The sequence below is a fragment of the Micromys minutus genome (genome assembly GCF_963924665.1).
Source record: "Micromys minutus genome assembly, chromosome: 1".
NCBI lineage: Eukaryota > Metazoa > Chordata > Mammalia > Rodentia > Muridae > Micromys > Micromys minutus.
Window position 1 is genome coordinate 58,571,825 of NC_137969.1, and position 25,945 is coordinate 58,597,769.

At 42.9% G+C, this 25,945-nt stretch overlaps 1 protein-coding gene across 2 annotated transcripts in view; it reads right to left on the reverse strand.

Moving 5' to 3' along the window:
* The window catches only part of RAB3GAP2 (RAB3 GTPase activating non-catalytic protein subunit 2), a 75,871-nt gene that overhangs the window by 1,864 nt on the left and 48,062 nt on the right, over positions 1 to 25,945 (reverse strand). The window contains exons 18-33 of one of the 2 annotated variants that reach the window (XM_080939235.1): positions 25,130 to 25,220; positions 22,502 to 22,629; positions 21,582 to 21,795; positions 20,649 to 20,746; positions 19,704 to 19,809; positions 18,303 to 18,463; positions 17,374 to 17,602; positions 14,365 to 14,478; positions 14,100 to 14,206; positions 11,319 to 11,385; positions 10,286 to 10,356; positions 7,440 to 7,475; positions 6,160 to 6,234; positions 5,558 to 5,776; positions 1,298 to 1,387; positions 268 to 480 (exon numbers count right to left, since the gene is read on the reverse strand). In XM_080939235.1, the coding sequence (XP_080795361.1) occupies positions 268 to 480; positions 1,298 to 1,387; positions 5,558 to 5,776; positions 6,160 to 6,234; positions 7,440 to 7,475; positions 10,286 to 10,356; positions 11,319 to 11,385; positions 14,100 to 14,206; positions 14,365 to 14,478; positions 17,374 to 17,602; positions 18,303 to 18,463; positions 19,704 to 19,809; positions 20,649 to 20,746; positions 21,582 to 21,795; positions 22,502 to 22,629; positions 25,130 to 25,220 (2,019 nt within the window). Of the gene's footprint in view, positions 1 to 267; positions 481 to 1,297; positions 1,388 to 5,557; positions 5,777 to 6,159; positions 6,235 to 7,439; positions 7,476 to 10,285; positions 10,357 to 11,318; positions 11,386 to 14,099; positions 14,207 to 14,304; positions 14,479 to 17,373; positions 17,603 to 18,302; positions 18,464 to 19,703; positions 19,810 to 20,648; positions 20,747 to 21,581; positions 21,796 to 22,501; positions 22,630 to 25,129; positions 25,221 to 25,945 lie in introns of both variants that reach the window. The other variant, XM_080939234.1, reaches the window with a different exon arrangement.

Genomic DNA, 25,945 nt, shown 5'->3' on the forward strand with positions numbered 1-25,945 from the left:
TCAATTCCCAGCAATCATATGGTGGCTCACAACCATCTGCAATGGAATTTGACGCTATCTTCTGGTATGTTTTAAGACAATGACAGTGTAAAGTGTACATTAAATAGATAAATCTTTTTTAAAAAGCCGTATAATTATAAAAAAAATCTTATCTTCCTGTCTCCTCATCCCAAATGCACTATATCTAACTACTTTAATATCATTTGCTGCTTCCTCCCGTTGTCTGTCATACAACTCGAGTCCCATGAGCATCACAGTCTTTCTTACCTCCTCCCCTAAGAGGTCAGCTCCATGGTTGTACAGCTCTCCCACATAATGCCGTCGAATGACGTCTTCACTCACTTGAAGGTGCTGGGCTAAGTCCACAGCCAGAACCGGCCAGTTGAGGTCTTTCCAATGGGCATTTTCGGCTTCTGCGGAGGGGTCTCTGTCCTTGGAATGCTGAGCCTGGACAGCTGCACTGACAACTTTCAGTAAGAACTTGAAGACAGGAAGGCACAGCACTGCCTTGTCAGTACTTTTCATTTAAAAGTGGCCCCATGCTTGCTGTGTAAGGCGGTGGCTGTGTTCAGTCCCATCCACAGGTGGAGGAGGGCTGACCCCTCAGAGTTGCTCTCTCCCCTCCATCCCTCCATACTCAGTGCCATGGGACAAGCACCCCCTCCCCCCACATCAATGAAAGTATCTCAAATCAACTCTGTCAAACAGACTATATTAAAATTATTTTCAATTTTTTAAAAGTTTTTAAAAAATTTTTAGGTATATGAATACACTGTAGCTGTCTTCAGACACCAGAAGAGGGCATCAGATCCCTTTACAGATGGTTGTAAGCCACCATGTGGGTGCTAGGAGTTGAACTCAGGACCTCTGGAAGAGCAGTCTGTGAGTGATCTTAATCTCTGAGTCATCTCTACTTTTCATTTTTAAAATGTGTGTAAGTGCATACATTCATGTGTACACATGTGCACAGTGCATACATTCATGTGTACACATGTGCACAGTGCATACATTCATGTGTACACATGTGCACAGTGCATACATTCATGTGTACACATGTGCACAGTAGAACACTCAGTTCTCTCTACCATGAGATGGAATTAAGGTCACTAAGTGTCTTCACCTGCTGAGCCATCCCACTGGCTCAAAAATGGTTTTGCTATCAATAAAGGAACATGCACTAGGGAAACCAGCTCCTGGGAATCACTTGAAGAAGTGGCCATCCTTTTAAAAGACAGCTATATTTCTGCTTTGTGATTTCATCCTAAGAAACAAGAACAAAACCCAGTAATTAACTTACCTGTTGTCTTACAGAAATAAAATTTGGATCCATTTCCCCACTAGGTAATAACTGAATTGAAGTTAAATCCTTAAAAAATGCATTCTTTCCCTAAAGAGAAAGACAAAAAACAAAAACACTCTGGTGAGTAGGAATTATTAAGGGGGAATCAGGGGGTTTAAAAGCTGATCACTTCATGAGTGACTCAGGCTGACTTTTACTTTTGCTAAAACAGAAAGTCAGCACTGTTCATCATCTAGCGTGGTGGTCCTGCCCAGTGTGGCAGCCTTTAAGATGGCCCCTGATCAGCTCCTTTTTGAGCCCCGTGTTATTCTCTGGATTGTGGGCTACTGGCTGCCAGCAAGTGTAATCAGACAGATGACAGCAAGTGGCGTTCCAGACTGGGTTCCAAAGAACTACAATTCTGCTTTGGGTGCTCTTGTTCACCCCTCTGAGAGGACCCAGTGGTCAGGTGAGCAACCCCACAGACACAGTTCTAAGTACTAGAGCATACTCCCCAACCCATCTGGGCCTTTGGCTGACACCTCCATGAAGCAACTCCACCAGTCTCACAAGATCCTTTATGCCAAAGGCAGATTCCTGACCCATAGGGCCTGAAAATATGAACCAGGCACAGTGAATCATGTCTGTATGTAGATTGTCCTGAAGCTGTTTGTATTTTAGTGTTACTTCCACTTCCTCAAGAAGGGCTGCCCAGTCACTCAAGAGGTGACTTCATCTGAACCTTCCCATTTTAATTAGCAAAATAAAGGAAAGCCAGTGACTGGGCGGAGGAGGTCAGAGGACAGGACGGAGGGTGAAGATTGTGGCAACATGGAGCTTCCCAAGGACGAGCTAGACCCAGGTGAGATTGATTGGTGTTAAAAAGCTAAGAACATTAAGAATTTTGCAGGTCTATTATCTCATATAGAAGGGAAGTTTGTATCTTTGTCTATTTGATGTGATTTTCTGTGTAGAGGGTTTGTGGATTGAGAGTTGAATATATAAACCTGAGTGAAAAGCTATCGGGCTGTAGAGTTGTATTTATGTGGGATTTGGGGTACAGAAACACCCTGGGACAGAGGTGGAGAACAGGTGGTAAAAAACCACCAGGGAAGGGAGCTGCACTGACAAGTTGGGCCGTGGTGGAGGCTCGGACCGGGCGCTAGAGGTGTGCACGGCTCCATGTCAGGGTTTGGCCTGAGGAGTGAGATAAACATTTTTGTATTTTTTAATATTTATTACAACATCTGTAACCAAGGGGAGGTAAGAGGATCTTGAGTTCAAAGGCTATTTAACTGACACCGAAAATGACTGAGCTCTGTGGTTCTAGCTCAATGACAGGAATTGCTATCTTGTGAAAGGCTAAAATCTAAGATAGTAAGTGTTGGTTGTCTGCAGACACCAAGTCTTTTGGGATAATCGGTTAAGCAGTAGTAGACACTGGAACAATTTGCATGTATTGTGAATCAAGAGTCATGAAGAACGAGGCAGGTTGGGTAGATGACTCACTGGGTAAGAGTACCTGCTAAACAAACATAAGTATTTGAATTCAAATCTTCAGCACTAACAGAAAAAGCTGGAATGGCCATCTCAGGCTGTAAGGAAAAAGCTATATATACTAAGGAAGACACCCATTTTTCTGGTCTCCACACTCCTCCCAACACAAAAACCAATCAAATAGGGTGTCAGGTTTCCCTCAGCAGGAAATGGAGTGAGAGCACCCAGGCCTGCCACTCAGCAACACTTTACCTTCAATTACCTTCCATCCTGAACAAGCCATCCCAGACAAGGATGCATAGTGCATGTCTGCTATTCTAAGTGATGCAGAGTACCAGTAGCTTAAAACTAAACACCATTGGCTTCAGACACAGGTCAGTCTTTGCCCAGGTTGCAGGTAGTTTTGGGTAGAAAAGATCCACAGGTGGTGTCTACCTCTAGGATGCTGGGAGTAAAGGTGGGCACCACTGTGCTAAGCCTACCATTCTTTAAGTATCTTTTATAATTTACAATGAAAGACAAACTAATTCAAAATCAGTATTTACTATATATAATGCTGTCTCATTGAGAAAGTTTGCTATTAGTCCCATCTCCCACAGCCTTTCTTTAGAAGGTTAACTGCTGGGATTGTCGCCATCTAATTTTTCCTTTCTGTCCTCTGTAGGTTAGATGCAGTCTCTACCGCTATGCCTATAGTATGTATGTATGTAAGCAGTTGTATGCTGCCCTAAACAACTGTAATCTAGATGTTAAACATTGTTGATTAAAAATCTCTCACTGGGCAGTGGTGACACACACTTTTAATCCCACCAGATTGGCAGAGGCAGGCTGATCTGTGAGTTCCAGGACAGCTAGGGCTACACAGAAATTATATTGTCTTGAAAAACCAGACAACCAAAAACCAAAAATAACAAAACAAAACAAAAAAACACCACCAACAACTACAGTGGCTCCTCCCTAATTCTCAGTCACTCTCTGGTTTGGGAGATAGAACCCAGGGCATCCAGCATACTAAACGTACTCTACCACTAAGCTGTACCCCTAGCCCCCAAATTCTCTCTTTAAAATATATATTACTCCTGCTTATGCAGACTATCAAACTAAGCATGTCTAAGATCATCCTAAATAAGCTTGAAAGCGGATTTGCTGTAATCCCTTCAGGATCCGTTAGCTCTGCAGTCGATGCTAAGAGGTAGATTCCTCAGAGCCTTTAGAATGTGTCATCCTGCAGGCCACACCACTCCCCAGCTCCTGACTGAACCTTGTCACACTCCAAACTCTTTTGCACACTGTAGACATGCACCTTTCCTTCAACATCTTGATTACAAATGCATCAAACTTCTACTGAGCTCCTGCTTTGTGATAGGCAAGGTACACAGACACAGGAACAACAAGGAAGTATGGTAAGTTTGAAGAGGGTGCTTGAATGATAACAAAACAAACCCAGACACTGGCCACACAAAATAGTTGCTTATGAAAATCAGACAATACAAGTGAAGACTGTGACGGGATGTGTGACTACGGGATGTGTGACTACGGGACGGTGGATGCAGATGGAAAGGCTGTGTGCAGTCCCTCCCGGCTCCACAGTTTTATGGGCAGAACTTCCTTAAAACAGTAAGGGCAGACCGTGACCCTAAAGGCTGCGACTGTAAGTGAAGCTGCTGGAGACAAGCCATACTCTGCATGCCCTCGTTAGAGAAGTGTTTTTTCCACAGGGGACGCTTTCTCTGCTCCTACAGAGACACGAGGGGAAGCCTGTCTTGAGAAAAGTGATAAAACACTTGACCCCAGCCAAAGGTTGAGCCTGAGAAGTGACACTCACTTTCTTATGAGCTGAAGCTGTATCCTCCAGCTCCACAAAGACCGAGTGGGTAGTAAAGCTGAAGTTCTTATCTCCTGTTAACCCTGTCTCTCAGGGCACCTGAGAGAGGGAGGACTTCTTAATCCTCCAAATGATGCAGGTCCTTTATATGCAAGTTTGCAGCTGATTTTGCAAGGATTACAAAATGTAAGGCAGGACATGACACCAGTGTGCCTGGGAAGACGCTCCTTCAGAGCTGGGCCTTGAGAGCAGAGGAGACGGAGGGAGGAAGGGTCTGCTGGATAGGTGAGCAGGGCAGCCAGCGATGGACAGCAAGGTTCAGGCGGGATAGTTTGGGCTCTCGAGACAGAGTCTCAACTCAGGATGGTATAGAATTGGGTAAGTGGCCCATGCTGGCCTTGAACACACACCTCCAGCTTCTGCCTCCTAGGTGAGGTCACAGGCACAGACCACCATGCCAGCTACAGCTTTCAGAGTGAGTGCACAGAGGGCTGGGGTGGAGTTCACCTCCAGATCTTTAGTGTGTGCGAGGACATAAATGGGCATCAATGTCAATTACTCAAGTTACGGTCTCATGGAAAGCAAGTTAAGACAGGGCAGGATGGGGTGAATGTCTGCAGGTGTTTCAGATACACGCCCCGTAGGACATTCAATAGAAACATACTCGAAATGTACAAGTAAATCCTGCCTATACATACACAAGAAGAAGCAAGCAGGTCTGTCTGTCTAGGGAGAACATGCAGAATGAAAAGGACTGACAGCACAGGGCCACAGCCCCAAAGGACACGGGGAGTAAAGTAAAAGAACGAAGCTAGGTAAGGGGGTTGGGATCTGGAACCTCTCAGTGATCAGCCCTACAAATCACTAAAAACCAAACACGTACAATTTAGTAAGAAACCCATGTGCCTGTTAACCAGCAACTCCAAACCAGGTCCAAAACCCCCGGTGGAGCTCACCTTACTATCAAAAAGGGCAAGTGGCTTCACACTCTTCAGAGAAAAGCGCATGGAAGCATACAGGATGGAGCACAGAATGGAATGATGCTCCACCAGTGGGTAGTGGATAGGCTTCTGCTCTAGCGCCAGTTCCACTATAGAGATGGGACCTTCCACGGACAGCCAGGCATCCTCAGTGTCCAGGACTGGCACCTGGATTTCATCCCTGCTAATGTCAGCCTGTGAGGGCGAGAAGGGAAGTCTGTGTCAGGAGTCGGAGAATAAGAACAGTAACCTCCCAAAGTGCAAACCTGAAGTCTGCATCCCCCCGTTGACAACTGAGAAACCACAAAATATAATTCAGAGACAGAGAGAAAATGAGTATCACTTTTTAGGCTAAAGCCAAAACCTACGGAAGAATATGACACCAAATGTCATTTCTTAAACTGAGTGGTTTTCAGAATATCTAATATCTAAAGAGACACTCCGACTAAGAAAGGGTGTGGGGAAGAGTTTGTGTGTCTCACTGCATACCCTGGCTGGCCTTCAGTCCTTCCATCCCAGGGTCCCAGGAGGGGATTACAGGCATGCTCTACCACATGGCCAGCGTTCACCTCATTTACCTCCAATGACGTCTGAAGAAGATCCAGGCAGGAGCTGAGGAAGGATGTCAGTGCCGTGTCGCTCATCCCTACATCCTGTTTTCAAAAAGGAACACAACGTCCCTGTGTCAGAACTGCTGTGCTACAGGACAGGAGGGCTCAGCATGTCCATTTGCCTGACTTTCTACACTGAATACAAACTGAAGTCATTATATGTTTAATTCCTGCTAGTGGGTTTGGTAGTATGAATTTGATATTAGCATTTAGCGTGATATCTGTATTATTACCATCAATCTTAAAACAACATTCTGGGGTGAGGTTGTGGCTCAGTGGCTGGGGTATACTCAGCACATATGAGACTCTGGATTCCACCTCTAGCACCAAGGGCAAGAGAGGAGACAGTAACATTTAGTGTCTGTGCACTGTAAAGACAGATTCTTCAACTTGCCAGAGCATTTGCCAGTCAGCTAACCATGGGATATGGTAAGATGCACATGTGAGGCTCAACCAGGAAAGGTCTCAGTTACCAGCCTAGGCTATTGCTTTTATGGTATCTTGAAGGCACTGAACTGGATTCTCTGAATCCCCCACTTGACAACCAAATACTAGATTCACACTTTTTGGCAAGAAATAGTTCCCAATAACCCCTCAACAAGCCAGTGTGAGAGGCCACTGCCTCTCTGTATAATCTGTTTAAAGCCAACAAGCAAGCAATTTTTCACATCCTCAAAGTATATAATACTGTGTGTGTGTGTGTGTGTGTGTGTGTGTGAGTACCTAGCTCCAGTCACACAACCAGTCTAAAGGACACAGCAAAAATCTTTGGTTGTGGTGACTGGTTGGGGGAATAAGGTCTTTAACAGTTATATTTCTATGTCTCAATGTTGAGATATTTTAGAACAGGTCACAGTTTTGAGGACTGTAGTACTACTGACCAGCAGCCACAGTTATCGGTGGGTCAGTCTTGGTTAAGGTGAGCTGCGATTAGCTGGAGAGCCTGCCTTCAGGGGAGGTCAGGAGTCTACTGTGAGGTGCTGGAGCCCAAAAGACCAAAGCACAAACGTCAATATGTTGCTTCCCATCCAAAGCCCAAGGCTAACTGAGCTGGAGAAATCTCACGGGCTAGCTGCTGTCTAGTCGGGGAAACTAAGAGTAGCTGGAGACCACAACTATTTCTTTAATGCAGTACTCTTTCTGTTCTTTGTTATTTCCAGATAGATCACCTGGACAGTAAGAACCAAAGTTCACTCCTACAGTAAGACACCGCACAGAGAGAGTGTAGGTTTAACAATGAGACTCACCCTTCGGCACAACCTATCCTTTGGAGATTTCCCAACCTGAAACAGACAGGAAATGTAATACTTAACCATTCAAACTGAAAGACATTAGAATGGTACAGAAAATAAAAAGCAACCAGCATTGCAGGTATGAACACACATCAGTTATATTGGCTGGCTACCAACAGTAAGAGCAATTCTATGTGGTAGTACTAAAATATTATGTCACAAAAATATCACACTGAGCTCATGAATTATTATTTTCCAAAAATAATTCATGTGCTGTGGAGACAAGCCCTCAGTAGAGAGCACTGCCGCTCTTGCAGAGGACCCAGGTCAATTTCTTGCAACCACACCGTAGCTCACAACCATGTAGGGCTTCAACAGGCTTTTATATGGCTCACATACATGCACACAGGCAACATATTCATGTACATAAAGCGAAATAAATAAATACATCTAATAAAAAATCCCTCCTCCCATTGTAAATTGTAGATTTGAACCAATAAGAAAAGTTTCTGCAGGAATAGCTAAAATCCCAGCCCACAAGAGTAAGAGAAAGATTTTAAAGTCCAAGGCTAGCTAGTGAGATCCCGTCAGATAGAAAAAAAGGGGTAGGGGAGGCTGCACGATGACAAGACAGGCAGACAGAAGAGGAGAAGGAAGGTGGACAGGCAACAAAAGCTTTGTAAAAAACCCAGCTGTTTGTATAGTCAAGGAGCTGTGTTGTCTAAAAATTCCTAGTAAGTAACACCTAAGAATTCTGTTTGTTGGTAAAAACATAATAGTTTTACATGGTTACACAAGAACAGGTAAGAATTGTACTCCAAGCTAAAAAAGACATTCTTGACTCTATAAGCACTGACTTGTCTGCAGGAAAATCACCCAGTCTACAGGACAGTGCAGCTGAGACTGGAAAACGCTACGTCACTGTGGGAAATCAATTACTGTAACTGGCCTTGGACAGCAGGCTCAGCCAGGCCAACTCTATGACATTCCACAATGCTGCTGCCAGAGTTGCTGAGCATGCAATATCTCTACTGACCGGACCTCTACCACACATGCTAAAACTCTGTGCTGAGTAGGTTACAAACTAGAAAACCCAAATCATTGCCAGCAAAAGTATCTTCTTCATGCCCAACGTCCTTTCCCCTAAAGCCATGTCCCTGTCACATGAAAGGATTTTAAAGTCTTTAAATCCAGAAAGCTATCTATCAGTCTAGAAAGGGAAATTGAAAGTGACCTTTTCCTCTTCACACTTCACACCCTGCTCTTCTGCTTTTGTCTTCTCCTGTTAGGTCACCTCATAAACAAAGGGGAAAAAGAAATGCCCTGTACGACAATTTATATTAGTACAACAGAATAAAAGACTTTTGGGCCTGCTGGGCCATCTGTCCAGGAGATAACCATGGTGGTTACAGGGTAAAGAAGGAGAGCATTAAGATTCCACAGTCAGGCACGATGGTATGCGCCTATAACTGAATCACTTGGAAGTCTGAGACAGGAGAGTTGCTAAGAGTTCAAAAACTAAAAATAAAAAAGGGACTGCCCAGCTCCAGAGGTAAATTCCTATTGCTGCAGACACCATATTCTTAAGATGTAAGGCCCAGTTAGAACTGACCTAGAAGACCCTCTCCCTGTGAACAGTTTTCAAGGCACCAGAAGGTATGTACGCTTTCAAAGGAAACAACCAACAGGCCTACCCAGCTACAATGCTGATGAACCACAGTAACAACCAGAATGGCAGGATAACCCTGAGGGTGCAGTCATGGCACACACACCTTGGCCATGACCAACAGAACAGCTCTCTAATTGGATTTATTAAGGATTACTCAGCAAGAAGGAAATCATTCTGATCCTGGAAACTTAGCCAACTACCTGGAGAACCTACAATTGATACATTACTAACCTCGCATAATCCCTAGGTATGTTCTAAATGCTTGTTCTCAGAGATAAGTCACTCTTCATCTAGGAACCTTCTCTTACAGAGAACTCTACAGAAAACCACAATGAATCACAATGCAGAGCCCAGTCCCAACTGATATATCTACAGCACAACTCAGTCACTAAGGGATCAGAGATCACTGCAGAAAGGAGGAAGGTAAGATTCTAAGAGCCAGAGAAACTGGGAGTCTGCTGTGAGATTGTCTCTCCTACAAACATCAGAAAAGCTACGCCCATCAAGTGTCTCCAGCACTACTGTCTAACCCTGAGCTGAACAAGGATGGTACAACAGACATACTTATGTGGAAGAGGCAAAGCTCATGGGGCCTCAACCACAGACAAGGAACTACAGGCAACTAAGGTGTGCTTCGAGTGGGAGAAACAGTCTTCCCCAGGAAAGAGCACAACTGGTTATCTAATACCAATTGGTCAGTCCTGAAAATGTATGCCTGCAATAATAACATATGGACTGTGCAGGTTGTATTTATAAGTTTAGTACATATATACATATATATATATATTTACATATATGTAATGACAATGAGCATGAAAAAAATGCTCATGAATTTTAAAGAGAACAAGGTGGGGTGTACATAGGAAGAGCTGGAGGGAAGAAAGGGAAGGGGATTAATGATGTAATTATACTATACTGTCTGTCTGTCTGTCTCTCTCTCTCATGATGAAATTATACTATACTCTCTCTCTCTCACACACATATATATTTTAAATAATATACATATATAATTTTAAAATGTTACTCCTGGGAAGTATATTTAACTGAGCTGGAGCAAAACACAGTATCAACTGACAACCAGAAACACAGCCACCAAGTGTCCACACTCCCCATTGTAAGCACTCTTTCTAATATCAAGAAATGAAGGGAACTAAGTTAAGAATTCAGTATGTGAAATTTAAAACTACCTCACCTTATCCATTAAGTAGGTAGCAGCAGAAAACCTTTTCACCAAGAACGTATTCCACATCATCAGTGCGATACCTACAGAAGATGAAGTGAGCCGTGAATAGCTGCACTACTGAGGCAACTTCATCAGACACAGAGCTCTCTGCCCGAAGCTTAAACTACATGGACTCTCTATTTCATTTCTTTCAGCTTATGCAGAATTTTTATTTTGAATAAAAGGGCAAGGGAACAGAAGAGTACACGTATAAACAGTGAGTGTAAAGTCTGTACACAAGTAACAAGGAAAAAGTAACACCCTCACAACATCGCACAGCCTGCAGGAAGGCTTAGGATGCTTGTTGGCGTGGCTGCTGTGCTAGGGTGGAGCACAGCACCCCTGTGCTCACAAGGCTCTGCTACTGACTAGCACTCCTGGCTCTCCAGCTCTGGTGAGGGTATGAGGCAGATGCCGCACACACCGACTGGGGCAGTGGTTTGGGAAAACCTCTTGGGAAGTGTCTATTGACACTGTACCTACTGGCGCCCCAGCACATCTCAGACATTCACAACAAAAGACATGCATGAACTGTTGAGAACAGCTTAATTCTTATGCAAAAAGTTAAGATAACAATATATTAAAAATATGTCAAGGTAGCCAGATATGGTGGCCCATGCCTATAATGTGAGCCTCTGGGAGGGTAAGGCAGGAGAATCAGTTCAACGGTGGCCAGGGCAACATGAGACTGCAGGTAAACAAAAACAAAACAAAACAAAACACCACCTCCTGCCCCTAAGTACTTTAAAACATTAAAAAATACTTAAAGAAAAAAAAAAAAAAAAAAAAACCTCGACTAAAGCAAATAACGATGGTCATGCTTTCATCCACACAGCAGAGCGGCTGGCAGTCAGCACCAGCTCCACAGTCCCAGGAGGAGGTGATTACAAGGGGGACTTAGCACACAGTAATGCAGTGAGATGCTGGGAGAGGATGGGCACTGACAACTCCCAAGCTATTACGGCCAGCTGGGGTCCCTGAGGACTCAACATCTGCTACTCACCATTTTGAACATGAGGATTAAGAATGTGCTTCAAGTGTTCTATGGATCTAACCAAAAAGCGAGCTTCCTTAGAGAGAAGACAGAGAAGATAAAGGTTATTTCACATCAATGGAAACCTTTTTCTTCAAGACTGATTTCATTTATGTGTCTATGGCAAGTGAATAAATACTGTGTGAGAGGATGCCTGTGAAGGGTAGAGGAGCACACCAGATGCCCTGAAGCTGGAGTCACAGGCGATTGAGAGCATCCAGACCAGTGTGCTGGATTCAAGTCCTCTGACGAGCATCCAGTAACCTTAACCACTGGACCATCTCTCTAGCCCCAACTGGGGACGTCCTACTAAATTTCTGCACAAGCCTACTTAAGAATTTGGCAAAGGGACTGGAAAGATGGTTCAGTGGTTAAGAGCACTTGTTGCTTTTTCAGAAGACCCACGTGGGGGCTTACAGTTATCCAGAACCCAAGTTCTAGGGGATCTAATACCCTCTTTTATTCTCCAAGGGAATGTATATAATCCACATACATACATGAAGGCAAAGCACTCACATATACGGAGGAGGAGGAAGGAGGAGGAGGAGCAGTGCTGCATAGTGAGACCCTGTCTCTAAAACAAGCAAATAAGCAAACTAGGAGACTGACAGAAGCAGACAGATTATCAACTCCAGATCACGTGGGTTACATATGGAGTTCCAGGCTAAGCTGTATAGCTGAACCCTGACTCAAAAAAGGAGAAGGAGAGGGGGAAATAAACTCCACCATTGCACAGAGCTTTACTGTGGTGGTTTTTCAGATACAAGACATGCTAAACATTAGCTACCATGGCATGGCTGGGACTGGCAGATGTTCCAGCAACAAAAGGCATATCACTTAAGCACAATCTGTAATGTGGCTGTGCACCAAAACAGTTCTTAGAACCGTTCTTTCCCGGTGGTTTTGACTTTGTTTTTTTCCTAGTGCTGTTGAAACACATCTTCAAAAATAAGATATCTTCTATCTGCTTCTCGACCACTCTGTGACTCTGCTGCCCAAGCCTGCAGACACTTCCTTTCCTGCTCTTCCTCACGGAGTTTGGACTCCAACTCTTGCCTTTTCCCCCCTGCTTTTGTAAGACAGATTTTCTCTCCATTTCTGTATGCTTTATCATATTTCATATGTATTCCAAAAGTTTGTCTAGAAGACTACATTTGTTTTCTGCAGCTACCAACTGGGATGCCAGTTCTTGACTGTGCTTTGATTCTTCATTCTTTGAATTCTCTCTCTTGTATCTGTTTATCCAGTACTTTCTTATATTCAGTTGTTTCCCTAGACAAGGTTGTCACACTTTCTTCTGCCTGAATCCTTTCCAGTTCTAGGCACTGAATTTTATCTTGAAGATTCTTAAGAGCAGAAAATATGGCTTTGCTGTTGCACTCCGGATAGGCAAGTGTGGGCTTATTTGGGGAGCGTCTCAGATTAAGGAAAGACTTATCAGTTAGATATAAAACATATGGGGATGAAGAATGAGGAACCATATTTCCATTAGACCTTGATGGTTCAGCTAGGATACTCAAAAAATGAGAATCAGAAGCTGCCAAGACCAAGGCCACCACCATCTTCCCATCTGTGCAACAGGGGCCGCTGTCCTTGAGCTCTTCCTCTGGATTCGACAGCCGCCCGCCTAGGGCAAGCTGAATCCAAGTCCCTGATGGAAGGGGTGGGCAAGCTGCAAACCCTATAGGAGCCTCGGTCTCACAAACCACAAGGACACCACATTCAGTGTACCGTCTTCTTTCTTCTAAGACAGCACTGCACTGTTAGGAACACAGGTCCTCTCCTCACTTGAAGATGTGTGCTTTGCCCTTGTCCTTGGTGAACTGTAAAGTTTTATTTCCTCCTGCATTTCTGCATGAAATGGCACAACCTAGCACCATTTGTCACCTTGGTAAAATTCAAAGTAAAGATCTTAATGCCAGCCTAGTGTCCAATGGCTAGTTCTAGTATGTCTATGTTTACTAGTTTTCTTATACTTGGATCAGAACAATAACTCAGAAACAGCCCTACTGTGTACATAGCTAACTCTTGTCCAAAGTTAAGTCTTGCTGGAATCTCAACTCTTGGCTAAGACCTCACTTCCCACACTTAGAATCACCATCTTCTGTGGGCACCCTGGTCTGGAAGTACCCTAGGGCATGGTCCCAAACTTGGCTTTGGATCCCAGCTGAATGGCTTACCAATGGTACCAAACTTATCATCCTTCCACCTCATTCACTTAAGGAAAGCATCCACCCTTCAGGCCCGACAGCAAGATGAAACAAGACACACAGGCATCTCATACACAATTCCTTTGCCACCTCCTTTACTTAAAGCTGCTTCACATGTATTCTTGTAAATGGCTCCCCTTGAATCCAAATTCTCTCTTTGAGGTCCTTATCTCAGGCTGCATTCTCATATAAAAATCTCATACCTTCCTTTCTCCTCATAAAGGCTCTTTAATACGTAACAATACTGTATAGTCCAAGAATACACTAGCAGAGTCTTTGATAAACCTTAATGAGAAAACGATACCAGGATGAGAATCCTGTCCATGTTCCCCCCACCCTCTCTGAGTCCCACATGCAGAGTGCTAGTCACAGCCAGTCTCAAGGGAAAAAGGAATGGCAGAGCTGGAATGAGGATATAACTCCTGTTATCTGGATGAATTATCAACCCAGTTAAGAAAGCGACAGACACAGCAGTGTGTTCCAGGACAAGCCTGGCCTGTGCACATGCGCGCAGACATAATCAGCAGATGGAGACTGTTACCTCTGGATCTTTGTTCCACTGAACCACATACTCCCAGCAGCAATGTGCATGCAGTACGTCAAGCTCAAGGCTACAAGGAAACTGCTCATAGGCTAGGCGGAGCAAGTCTGGAAGACACAAGAGGGCAACAGCATCCTTTTGGTAACAAGAACTCAGCCGTGTCACTCCACCCAGGATTCCACAGTGCTCATCACTCGGGGGTCACCTGGTACGGCTCCTAGGTCTATCTCCACCTCTGACACCTCAGGGAGACTTCGGGCAATACCTTCTCTGGGTTCGTCTGGATTTTCTACATCTCTTTCTTTGTTGGCACATTTCAACAATTCAGGGCTGAGGTCCTGTTTAAATATCCACTTGGCTACACTGTCTGCAATACCACCTACAGATTTGAGACAAGAAAGAAAATGAAATCTGGTAAAATATGAGCAGCAACGTGGTAAATGGAGCCAAAATACAGAGTATGGGTACAGATATTCGCTTAGGTACACACATACACAGCACATTAGGCACACAAATACACAGCATATTCACTTCTGAACCTGAACCTGCTGCTGCCAAAAAGCCATGAGATTTAAAGCACATTAATATCTATCATTCAACTTGGGAGGACAATCAAGACACGTTTACATTGAGAAAATCTCAAATAAACATAAATGGACATGTATCAATCCTATATACTACACATTTGCCAGATCCATAAATTCAAAATATACTACAGCAGACCCAGATGGAGGATTACTACTGTTTTAAAGGTTTCTTTTGTGGTTTGAGAAAGGGTCAGGCTGGCCTCAAACACATCATCCAACTGAGGATGAGTGACCTTGAACTTGTGCTGCAGCTGCTGCTTCCACCTCAGGAGAGAAGTGTGTGCTGCCACACTCAGCTCAGAAGTGAGGGAAGTGTGTGCTGCCACACCCAGCTCAGGAGTGAGGGAAGAGTGTGCTGCCACACCAGCTCAGGAGTGAGGGAAGTGTGTGCTGCCACACCCAGCTCAGGAGTGAGGGAAGTGTGTGCTGCCACACCAGCTCAGGAGGTGCTGGTGATCCAGCCTATGGCTGTGCAAGCAGACAACCATTCTATCACTGGCACTAATGCCCACCTCATGTTACTTTAATTTAAAATAATGCATATGTCTGTATGTGTGTATAGCACATGCATATATCAGAAGAGGATGCTGGGTATTCTGCTTTGCAACTCTGCCTGTTTCACTTGAGACAGGGCCTCAATGAACCTGGAGCGAAGATGGCAGCACTCCAGCCTGTCATATCTCCCACAGCTGTGGGTAGAGTGTATGGCCACACTTAACTTTTATGTGGTTCGAAGATCTGAACTCAGGACCTCATCCTTGGCAGCAAGCACTCTTACTGACAGAGTCACTGCCCCAGTGACCCCCACCCACCCCATATTACACCTAATATACAACTAACTTCATTATGTTATAAAATAGCTATGAGTAAAATTTAGTCATAATGTATGTTTTACTCATCAAGAAGATACAAACATTTGTATAAGCTAAAATATTCAAGATGTCTGAAAAATTCTGTTCATTACTGAAAACAAACTATACATTTAAGAATAATAAACATTAGCTTTTCATCCAGTCTTACTGTCTTTGGGGTGGAGAAGTGGGGACATGAATTAAGTATCACTATGTTGCCCATCACAGCTTGTTTGAAATATATTAGATCAAACGTTCATCCCCCCTCTGCTTCCAGAAGAGTTGAGGCCCACATGTGCCAACATGCCAGCCTTACCTCTTATTTCCATTCAAATAAAGTTTCCCATAAAAGCAATGCTTAGTAGTAAACTCACCTCATCAACAGGCGCTGGGAGACCAGATTTCATGATGGCTTATAAATGACCTTGTATCTGTTGCTCTACAACTATGCCCCGACTGTACTTTTTGGGTTAATGGTAAAATAGTGTATACCAACCTTCTTTAGGTGACAACATGGGATACAGCAAATTTACAATATGAAAAAATTGTTGTAAATCTTATAAAAAATGAGAAAGTAAGTTAGTAAAAATCTGTCAATACAGGGCTGGAGAGATGGCTCAGGGTTTGAGAGTCAGTGCTACCCAACCACGAGGCCTGGAGTACAGAGCTCGTTTCCCTTGTAACAAGCCAGACATCATATACTCTTGTAAGCCCATCTTTGAGATGGCAGAGACAGAAGAATCCCTGGGTCTTGCTGGCTTCCAACCTAACCTAGAAAGTTTGAACCCTAGGTTGGAAAAGAGACCCTGCTGCAGAGGAACAGAAGACTAAGGACACGTGATACACTCTTCTACCCCTCCCCCAATATGGGCACAAAGTCAATGTACCTGCATGCACACACACACACACACACACACACACACACACACACACACACATTAATACGTCATAAAAAGCTGTAAGCACTTGAATATATAAATCTAGAAATATCATTCTGGTATCAAGTGCTTCTTAGGGGCCTCTGGTAAGAAGAATGAACACTCAGGGAAAACTGAAAGCAATGGTTCTCATCCCCTGAACCATAATGCTGTGGGCCCACAGAAAGTGATGTATCAGGGAAGGAGACAATGCCTCGTGCTCTTGCTTATGTGTGAGAAGTACACAGTTGCTCTTGCAAGAGTAGCCGTGGGAGAGCTATGAACAAAGGCTGGGGAGTGTGGGCCAGCAAGAAGGATGGAGAGGACAGTACCAGGCATAGGGTACTACACAGGTCTACAGCACAGAAGAGACACTACACAAATAATAATACATTCAAAAAAGACAGCACAGAGGACTCTGAGTGCACCTGACATAGAATAACAAACATCTATGTAATAGGTCTGAGCTAATGATGCACAAATTAAAGCATCATGATGTATATGACCATTACATATTAAGACATACTAAGGAAAATTTAAAAACACAAAGTGGGGAAGAAGTTATTAGCTCTCTGGAGATCAGGAGGGAGAAGAGAACACTGGTTGGGAATGGTTTCTTGTAGGGATACTCACTCGGATAGACTCTGGAAAACGAGCAACACTCAAGTGTCCAGGAGAAGGATGACTCAGGTCCAAATGGGAGTCTCCATAAATATTTCATTTACTGAAAACCTGGATTGGTCTAATGTTTATTAAAAAGCACACCTATGTACCTAGTACTTGGCTAAGGCAGGAGGGCTGGGAGTTCAAAGCAAGTCCCAGCCAGCTACATTGTCATAGCCTGTGTGCAGAGAGGGAAATGAGTGTGCACATACTCAGAATAACATGTGAGCACACACTCAGAAGAGATTCTGCTTACCTTTCCCCCCTTCTAACAGCTTTTTAACAGAAAGCCTTGGCAGTGGCTCTGTCTGTGGAGACGATGCTTTGGCGGTGGGAGGGCTTGCTTTGCTATGCAGCAGAGTCTGCAGTATGAGGCAGTCCTCCAGCTGTCTCAGCAGGAGCTTCCAGTACTCAGTGTCCAGAGAAAGGGCTTCCCAGGAGTCTGTGAGGGCTTCTGTATCAGCATCCAAAACCATCTGGGAAAACTGAGAGAAGATATCCTGCTCATACCCTGAGCAGCGTGTTTGATTTCACTGCTGTGCTGGAGATCGAACCCACGGCTTTACCTATGCTGGGCAAGTGCTCTTCTGAGCCACATCCCCAGCCATCTGGCGGTCTCTGGATCAGTATCAACTTAAAGCAACAGAGAGCCAATTTTATAGATTTAATACTGAACTGGATGAGACTGCAGACTCATGACAGTTAGGTCTGTCCTGTGGCCGTACGTCAGGCTCAACCAGTGTGCATCTTCGAGTCTCCACTCTCCTTGGGGCATGGATGGACAGTACCAGCTAATGCTATCACTGCAGACATCTCAATCTGGTGTCACACCTTAGCCCATAACCTCCAGGACTGACTGTGTTTATAGTAAACCACTAGGGACCCACTCAGGTGTTAACCCAACAGCCCACCAGGAGAAACAATTTGATCTAACATGAAATATAAGAAAAACAAACTTTTTAATATAAATGAACCCTTGGGTGAGAGGGGGAAACCCACAGAGCAAGTTCGGTAGAAAGCGCTGGTCTGTCTGAGAGCTGGGTCTGGAGGAGGAGGATGGAGATGATCACTGGCTGTAGCATCACTACCCGTTACCAGCTACTCCAAACTCCCACCGGAGAATGGGAAACCATACATCGGCCAGTGGGACTGATACGGAGCAAAGCTGCACAGCTGCCCACTTACTTTCTTATCTGTAGCATTGCTGGACATCTGCACAGCCACAGAATGCCCAACATGTGCAGACAGCAGGGCAGCTCCGTTGTTCTCTGACTGAATGCAGGCCATGCGCATTTGCTGCCACCAAGGGGACACAGACTGAGAATCCCATGTCTCATCGATGGCCACTAGAGAGAGAAGAAGAAAGAAAGAAAAACAGTAAAATCTTACCCTGTCAATATGGGAGTGTTCCACTATTTACACTTAAACTACATGCCGTGAAGATGTCCCTGTTTATGTCTAAATGCACTAGAGAATTAATACTGTGCACTAGCTAGGGCTTAGTCAACTAGACACAAACTTGAGGCATCTGCTAGAAAGGAACCTCCATTAACAAAACGCCTTCATAAGCTTAGCCATAGGTTACCTGTACATCCCCTCGATGGATGGCTGGTGTGGGAGAGCCCAGCACACTGTGGGCGGAGCTACCCCCACCCCACTGGCCGGGCTGAGCATGGAGCACAAGCAAACAACATTCCTCCAGTCTGCCTCAGCTTCTGCCTCTAGGCTTGTCAGCCTCCTCAGTGAGAGACTGAACCTGGGAGTAATAAGTCCTTTCCTTCACTGTTGCTTTTGGCCTTTAGCACAGTAGTAAAAAAGCTAAGACACTGCAACTGATTTTATTCAGAACATTTCTCTTCTGTTTCTTTATACTGTGCTTTATACATGCTGTTTCTGAATCAATGCCAAATTCTTATCTTAAGTATCTTCATTATTATGAAAAAGGAATGTTGGGGATGAAGATATATATATATATATATATATATATATATATATATATATATATATGTTTAACTTTTAAAAATTTACTACTTACTTTATGTGTGTGGGATTTTGTCTGCATGTATGTCTATGTACACATATGAGTCTGGTGCCTGTAGAGGCCACAAGAGAGCAACAGATCCCCTGGAACTGGAGTTACAGACAATTATGAGCCACCATGTAGGTGCTGGGAATTGAATCTGGTTTTTCTAGAAGAGCAATAAGTGCTCTTAATCTCTGAGCCATTTCTCCTACCAAAATAGGCAAAATATTATTTCTACCAAAGACCACTTTCTGGTGACATTATATCTTCGGACAGCTGAATTTCAGTGTCTTATATTAAAGCACATTGCAAATGTACAGCAAGCTTCCAAACAATGCATGTGTTCATGTGCAGGTGGTCACAGGGCCAAGGATGCAAACCAGAGCCTTATGTATTCAAAGGATCTACCTTCAAGCTGCACAGCCCACTGAAGTGTTCTCCACACCAGTTTCCTTTTGCTGAGAGAAATCCCTCCTGTCTTTGTGTGGTATTTCAGACATTACATTCTGTTTCTGAGCATCGAAGTGGAAACCCTGAGGGCCACAAAGTGCACTGTCTCCTACCTCTCATCTTGCTCAGCAGAGACAGCATGGTATGAAGACAGCAGACAGACTGCGGTTTATCCAAAATATCTTTTTCCTTAGAAAGCCAAACACTTAGGAGCAGAGACTGAAATAAAATAAAATCTTTCAGCTTAAGTAGTATTTAATGTAGGGAAGAATCCATATTTTCCCACAGAGCTCATGTGTGCATGATGATACGGCTGTCTAACTGCATGCTGGGTCTACTGTGTAATCTGGGGATTACCCTGAGGTAAAGTGTCTACCTAAGAGATTCTCAACACCCGCTGAGTATCTGAATCCTACCCCTTCTATCTCTTTGGTTGTACACTTCTTCCAGTCTAAGCCACAGTTAGGAGAACGGTGACAGGAAGGACAGCACTAAGACATTTGCTGCTAAGTAAAGCAGCAGCTGCAGGTTCTGATAGGAGATGGGGGAGGGGCTATCTTGGTCTTGCTTTTGAAAAGACACAGTTCATGGCAGTGATGAATGAGTATGAACTATCAGATTCCCATTCTAAAGTCCCTAATATGCTATAAAAAACGTTCTTCAAAGAAAACCACGTTTGTGTTCATAAAAACCTTTCTACATCTCTGAGATTTGTAAAACTTAATAGATGATTCTGACATGCTGGGACTTGAACACAGGTATGTAAAGATTCTATCCTTGAATATTTAAAATTGAAAATGTTGACACTTTTTTTTAGGAGCACTTTTCATTCTGATGTAACAACTGATGATCAGAGCCTACTATGAATATATTCACCTGTTAGCATCTCTAATTATCTAAGCCCAGAAACTGATAAGAAAACAATCTTGAAATAGCAATTGTAATTTCCTTTGATCATTTCAGATTTTTTAATGTATGTTATTGACATGCTAAAGATAATGATTAAAACTTAACACTTCTACGTGACTTCTGCAAAGGATTCAGTAACCAAACCTTACCAGTAATTGCTGAGGGCTAAGTCCGGCAGACTCCAGAGTGTGACACATATCTTCAGTGGAGCTTTCCCCGTGCAAACACTTCCAAAAAAAGAAACTCCCTAGCAAAACAAACATGTTACTGAGGATGAATGTTTATATTAATAAATCTTACTGACTATAAACTGGAATTTCAGAGGAGCAGAACAGTATGAAAGAAAAAAATTCTGTGGTTGTTGTTGAGAGGGATTGTTTCTGTGTAGTCCTAGCTGTTCTGGAATTCACTCTATAAACCAGGCTGGCCTCAAACTCACAAAGGCCCACCTGCCTCTGGCTCCTGAATGCTGGGATTAAAGGTCTCCAAACCCAAAAGAAAAGACCTTAATATCTAAATTTGATTTAGGAGAACAGAAGGCAAGTCATTTTGCCTTAAAACTCTCTCTCTCTCTCTCTCTCTCTCTCTCTCTCTCTCTCTCTCTCTCTCTCTCTCTCTCGTGCATGCATGTAGTATGTATGTGTGGCATGTGAACACACAGGTGGAAGCTAGAGAGCAATGTAGATGTCCTCCTCAAAGCTTTTATCTTATCTTTTAAAAATAGATCACTTACTGAATCTGGAGTTGCCCAGTTAGGCAAAGACTAGCTGATCACAGAGCCTGAGGGATCCCCACATCTCTGTCTACCCAGTGCTAGGATTAGAGGCAGATGCCACCATGCCTGGCTTTTTGCATAGATACTGTGATCTCAGACTATGGTTCCCATGTCTGCATGACAAGCACTTTACTGAATGAGCCATTTCTCTAGCTCCAACACTTTCTTATTTGAAGGCTTATTAATACAATTAAATTTGTAGGACACAGTGTGTGGACACCCAAGCAGGCACTGAATTGCTGTATGCTTCTGTGGACTTCTGTGGATGAGGGAGGGTATATAGGACAGATAGCAGGCCTCTACCTACCTAGAGCCACATACTCCTCCTCACTGATCTTCTTTATGCTCAGTGCATCCTTCTCGTACTCTAGATACTCGAGGAAGGTCTTAACAGGTAGCACTCCGTCTGCATCCTCAGAAAACCGGACAGTGGCCTTGCTGTTTTCTTGTCTGTATTTCTCTAATAAGGCTCGAAGCTTCAGGAGTTCCTTATCATCCAGCCTTAATAACACAGCCAAATCCTGTGATCAAGAGAAGACCTTGTGTCTCTGAATAGCCACAAACACTAGCCCATTAACAGAACTGAGATTCCAGGCTGACGAGCAATGATGACTTTTAAAATCAGTGTGAAGTATGACAGAGATAATGTACTGTTTTAAGTGTTAGTTCTAAATAACATTTAATAAATATGATGCTATATAAGTAAACTAAGCTTAATAAACTATATACTATTAACTGCCATTTTAGGAAATCTCTTTAGAGTACTATACACTTTTTAAAAAGTTGGGCCCTAATAAATACATATTATATAACAGGTAAACAATCATAAAAGATGTCAGCATAACTCTCTGAAACTCTAAATAGGCCCCAGTTAAATCTTTTTTATAAGAGTTGCCTTGGCCACGATGTGTCTTCACAGCAATAGGACAGTCACATTTTAAAAATGTCCAAAAAAAAAAAAAAAAAAAAAATCAAAGGAGTCTAAAACAGTAAAGCAGAATCAACAGTGAGATTTAATATTTTTGCATTCTTATAAAATATAGAGTAATATAAATTAAGCAGCAAGGGACTGAAAGGAGGTCTGATAGAGAAAATATAGCTTTATATTCTTAAAAACAAGACACCCCACCCCAAACCTTTAATTTTTCTGTTGTTTACTCAAAAAGCTTAAAAGTTAAAAATACTCATGAGGATAACTGCGTAATGTTAACATTTGTGGCTACTCACGTTATCAGAGAACGGTGTGTCCGAATGAAAATCAAGAGTATTTAACTGACTGACAGATTCATAAAGATGTAGTAATTTCAATTTACTGGCACAAAACTGTAGCAGTCCTTCATCAACAGATTCAAGCTCTAAAGGTGGAGGAAAAATGTATTAGACATACTTTACAGGCCTAAAAAAAAAGGCTTTCATAATCTCTTAAATATGCAATTTCTTAGTAGGTTAAATATTGATATGCTCAACCTATCAGATTTTGAAAGCAATGATAATTTTTCCAATATAGCAAAATGTCTAGCTTTTTAAATAAAATAACGTTTTCTAATAAAGGGAGAAGTCGTACAGAAAAGAATAAAAGAGAGTCTCTTTAAAAGAGAGCGGTACTTTTAAAGAGTCGACCCTAACCATCCTTTGTTGGCTCCAGCACCAGACACTGGCTGTGCTCACCTGAGGATGTGCACATGTGTGGCTGCCTGGCTCTGAGGATGTGCACATGTGTGGCTGCCTGGCTCTGAGGATGTGCACATGTGTGGCTGCCTGGCTCTGAGGATGTGCACATGTGTGGCTGCCTGGCTCTGAGGATGTGCACACGTGTGGCTGCCTGGCTCTGAGGATGTGCACATGTGTGGCTGCCTGGCTCTAACTGTTATCAAGGGGTCAAAGACAATGCGGTTCTCACAGAAACCATGGACTGTGATGAATGCACCGTAAGGACAGCCTGGCAAAGACCTAAGTAAACTTCCACCAACATCCCACTGATTAGGTCTTATTTTGTTCAAGGTTAATGCTGAGGAAAGATTCCCTACAGAGCACATTATGCATAATAACTAAAGTATTTCTTACTAATGTAAAATAAATATATATTATCTGCAAGGGCAGCTTTGGAAAACCTGAAGAACTCTTATTTAAGAATGGATAACAAGAATACCCATGTTCCCACAGCTATTATAAAACAGCATAAGAAACTGAAAAAAATTTAGAACTTCAATTTAGCAACAGAACTTGAAACTATGATTTGTTTTGTAGTTTTTGTTTGGTGATTTGGTTTATTCTCTACATAATATCAGTTCTATTGTTAATGCTTTAAGGGATGTGAAGCTTCATAATTACAAGTATATCTTTTCAGTGAGCTGCTTGCACTAAGACATGGGCGCTAAAGGCACCCAGTGTTTACCAAGAATGGGCTTTCTATCTCTACTGAGAATGTCAAGAATGAAAACTATCTGAAAATGAGGTGCTTTAAGTCACTGTGCCCTGGCTTAAAAACTATTAAGTATAAATGTAATTAAATATAATCTGGCTTTATGATTCTGCTGTCAGGAAAAGGTCACAGGTCGGTGGATTCAATCCACTGCACACCACAACTCAATTGAGATTAGGGATTTGAAGCCAGTTAGTTAACTTTGCAAATTCAGCAGAAAAGAATATGGAGTTACAGTTCAGTTTCAAATGTAATTCTTTTCAGACAAGTTTAAACAAATAAAAGTCAGCAGCAAAACTCAGCCCTGCTAATGTAATGATAGTCTGTGAATTCTGAAACTTTCTCCCCTGATCATGAAAGGATGAGAGAGTGCAGATTCTCTACACTAACAGAACATCACTTCAAAGAATAAACAGTCTTGATCATTACTCCAGTCAGAAAAAATATTACTTAAGAACGTCCCCATTAGAAACCTTTCTTCTCCTAGGAGGCAAAGCAAAGGCCAAAGACAGCAGGAAAATGTATTTGGATTTAGTGGCTGTTTATAAGACTGGGTCTCCTATGTAGAGCTGACTGGCCTGTAATTTGTGGCCAGACTGACCTTTGAACTCACTTCTGTCTCCCAAGGGCAGAGATTGAGGCTTGTGCCATGACCCCAGCCCTGTTTGGTTCTTGCATGCCATTTTGTTCTGCAACTCTGTCAAAATAACAGTTGCTAATCATTCTCTTAACATTTTCTATTGTTAATTATTTTCTTGGTGCACCATTTTATTTTTTTTGTATTTAAATAATACTTTTATTAAAATTATTTAAGAATTTGATGTATGCTTATAATACATTTTGAGCATATTCACCTCCATCTCTTCCCAACTTCATGTCTACTTTTTTTAAATACTAGAAACTTTATAATCAAAGTATTACAAATAAAAATAGCACACACCAAAATTAGCAGACATGAAGTCTACAGGAGGCACTTGGAATAGAAGCTATGGCACATCACATTAAACTTTGATATTTTACTAACACCTCTGAAGGATGGGAGCTTTTTAAGTATGGTGTGCCTTTTTCCTCCTTTAAATAACCCAGAGTCCAATTTCTGCTTGTCGTATACTCATCACAGGTGTGAGGCACGCACTGGAGTGTGTGATCTAATAGGAGCCCACAGACCTAAAGAAAATCGACTCCCCCCACCTCCAGAAGGCACCCATTGTCAAGAGCTCTTCAGGCAGGGATAGGGGCTTATGAGCCCTGTCGCCTCAATGCAGGGACTGGCATGGCTTCATGCTGTCAGGTTTAGGGCAGGGAGTAAGTAGCCTATTTTATGTTTGCCTCTAGCTACCTGTCAGTTATTTCTACATTAATATAGCATGACAGCGTCCTATGTCCCATAATGAGAGATACAATCTGAAGGAAACCATAACAGTATCTATTACCTTGGTTTTTTAACGTGTCCATTAAGGTTTGAGTAACATTTCTAAGGCAGGAAAATGATACACGGTCACTGGCCAAAATGCTTTCCAGAGCCTAGAAGAAACAGTGAGCAATTCTAGTGATTATGCGGCAGTAATTTAGCTTAGCTTTATACCTGTATCTTTGCTATCTCCACTTTCAATATGCACAACTGAGAATTCAAGTTACATTCAATTACTATGAGACTGAGCCTATGTCTAGACAGAGAGTGAACAATAAGAGGGTGGTTACTGGGTCACAGAAGGGCCACACGACCTCACAAGGACACAGTTATTCTCCAGCACAGTCTGAGCTGGTGTCTAACAGGATGGTAATGGTAAGCAGAGGTTACTGGCATGCCAGATATGAAGCTGCTACCTCATCACCACTTGCCGAAATGACCATAGCAGGCTGCCACGCTGCCATGCTAGCTAGACACAGTATACACCCTGTCCTCTCCAACCACAATCTATCCAGATGCTCAAACGTCTTCAGTTGCAGGCTCTAAAATACCTGATCACACCTGAGACAACGAGTCGGGGACAGTTAAAGTTCATACTTAGCCCTTCACATTAGCATATTAAACTGGATTTTAACTAATGAGACAAAGGAGTTTAAAACTGTAAGCCTAAGCCGGCTATGGTAGGACATAGGACTCCCAGCACTTGGGAGGTAGAGGTAGGATGATCTCTGTGAGTTCCACCAAAGGCAGAGCTACACAAAAAAACCCTGTCTACAAACAAACAAACACAAGGTAAGTATCAGTCTTGTAACACAATGACGTGTATATTTGAGAGGTC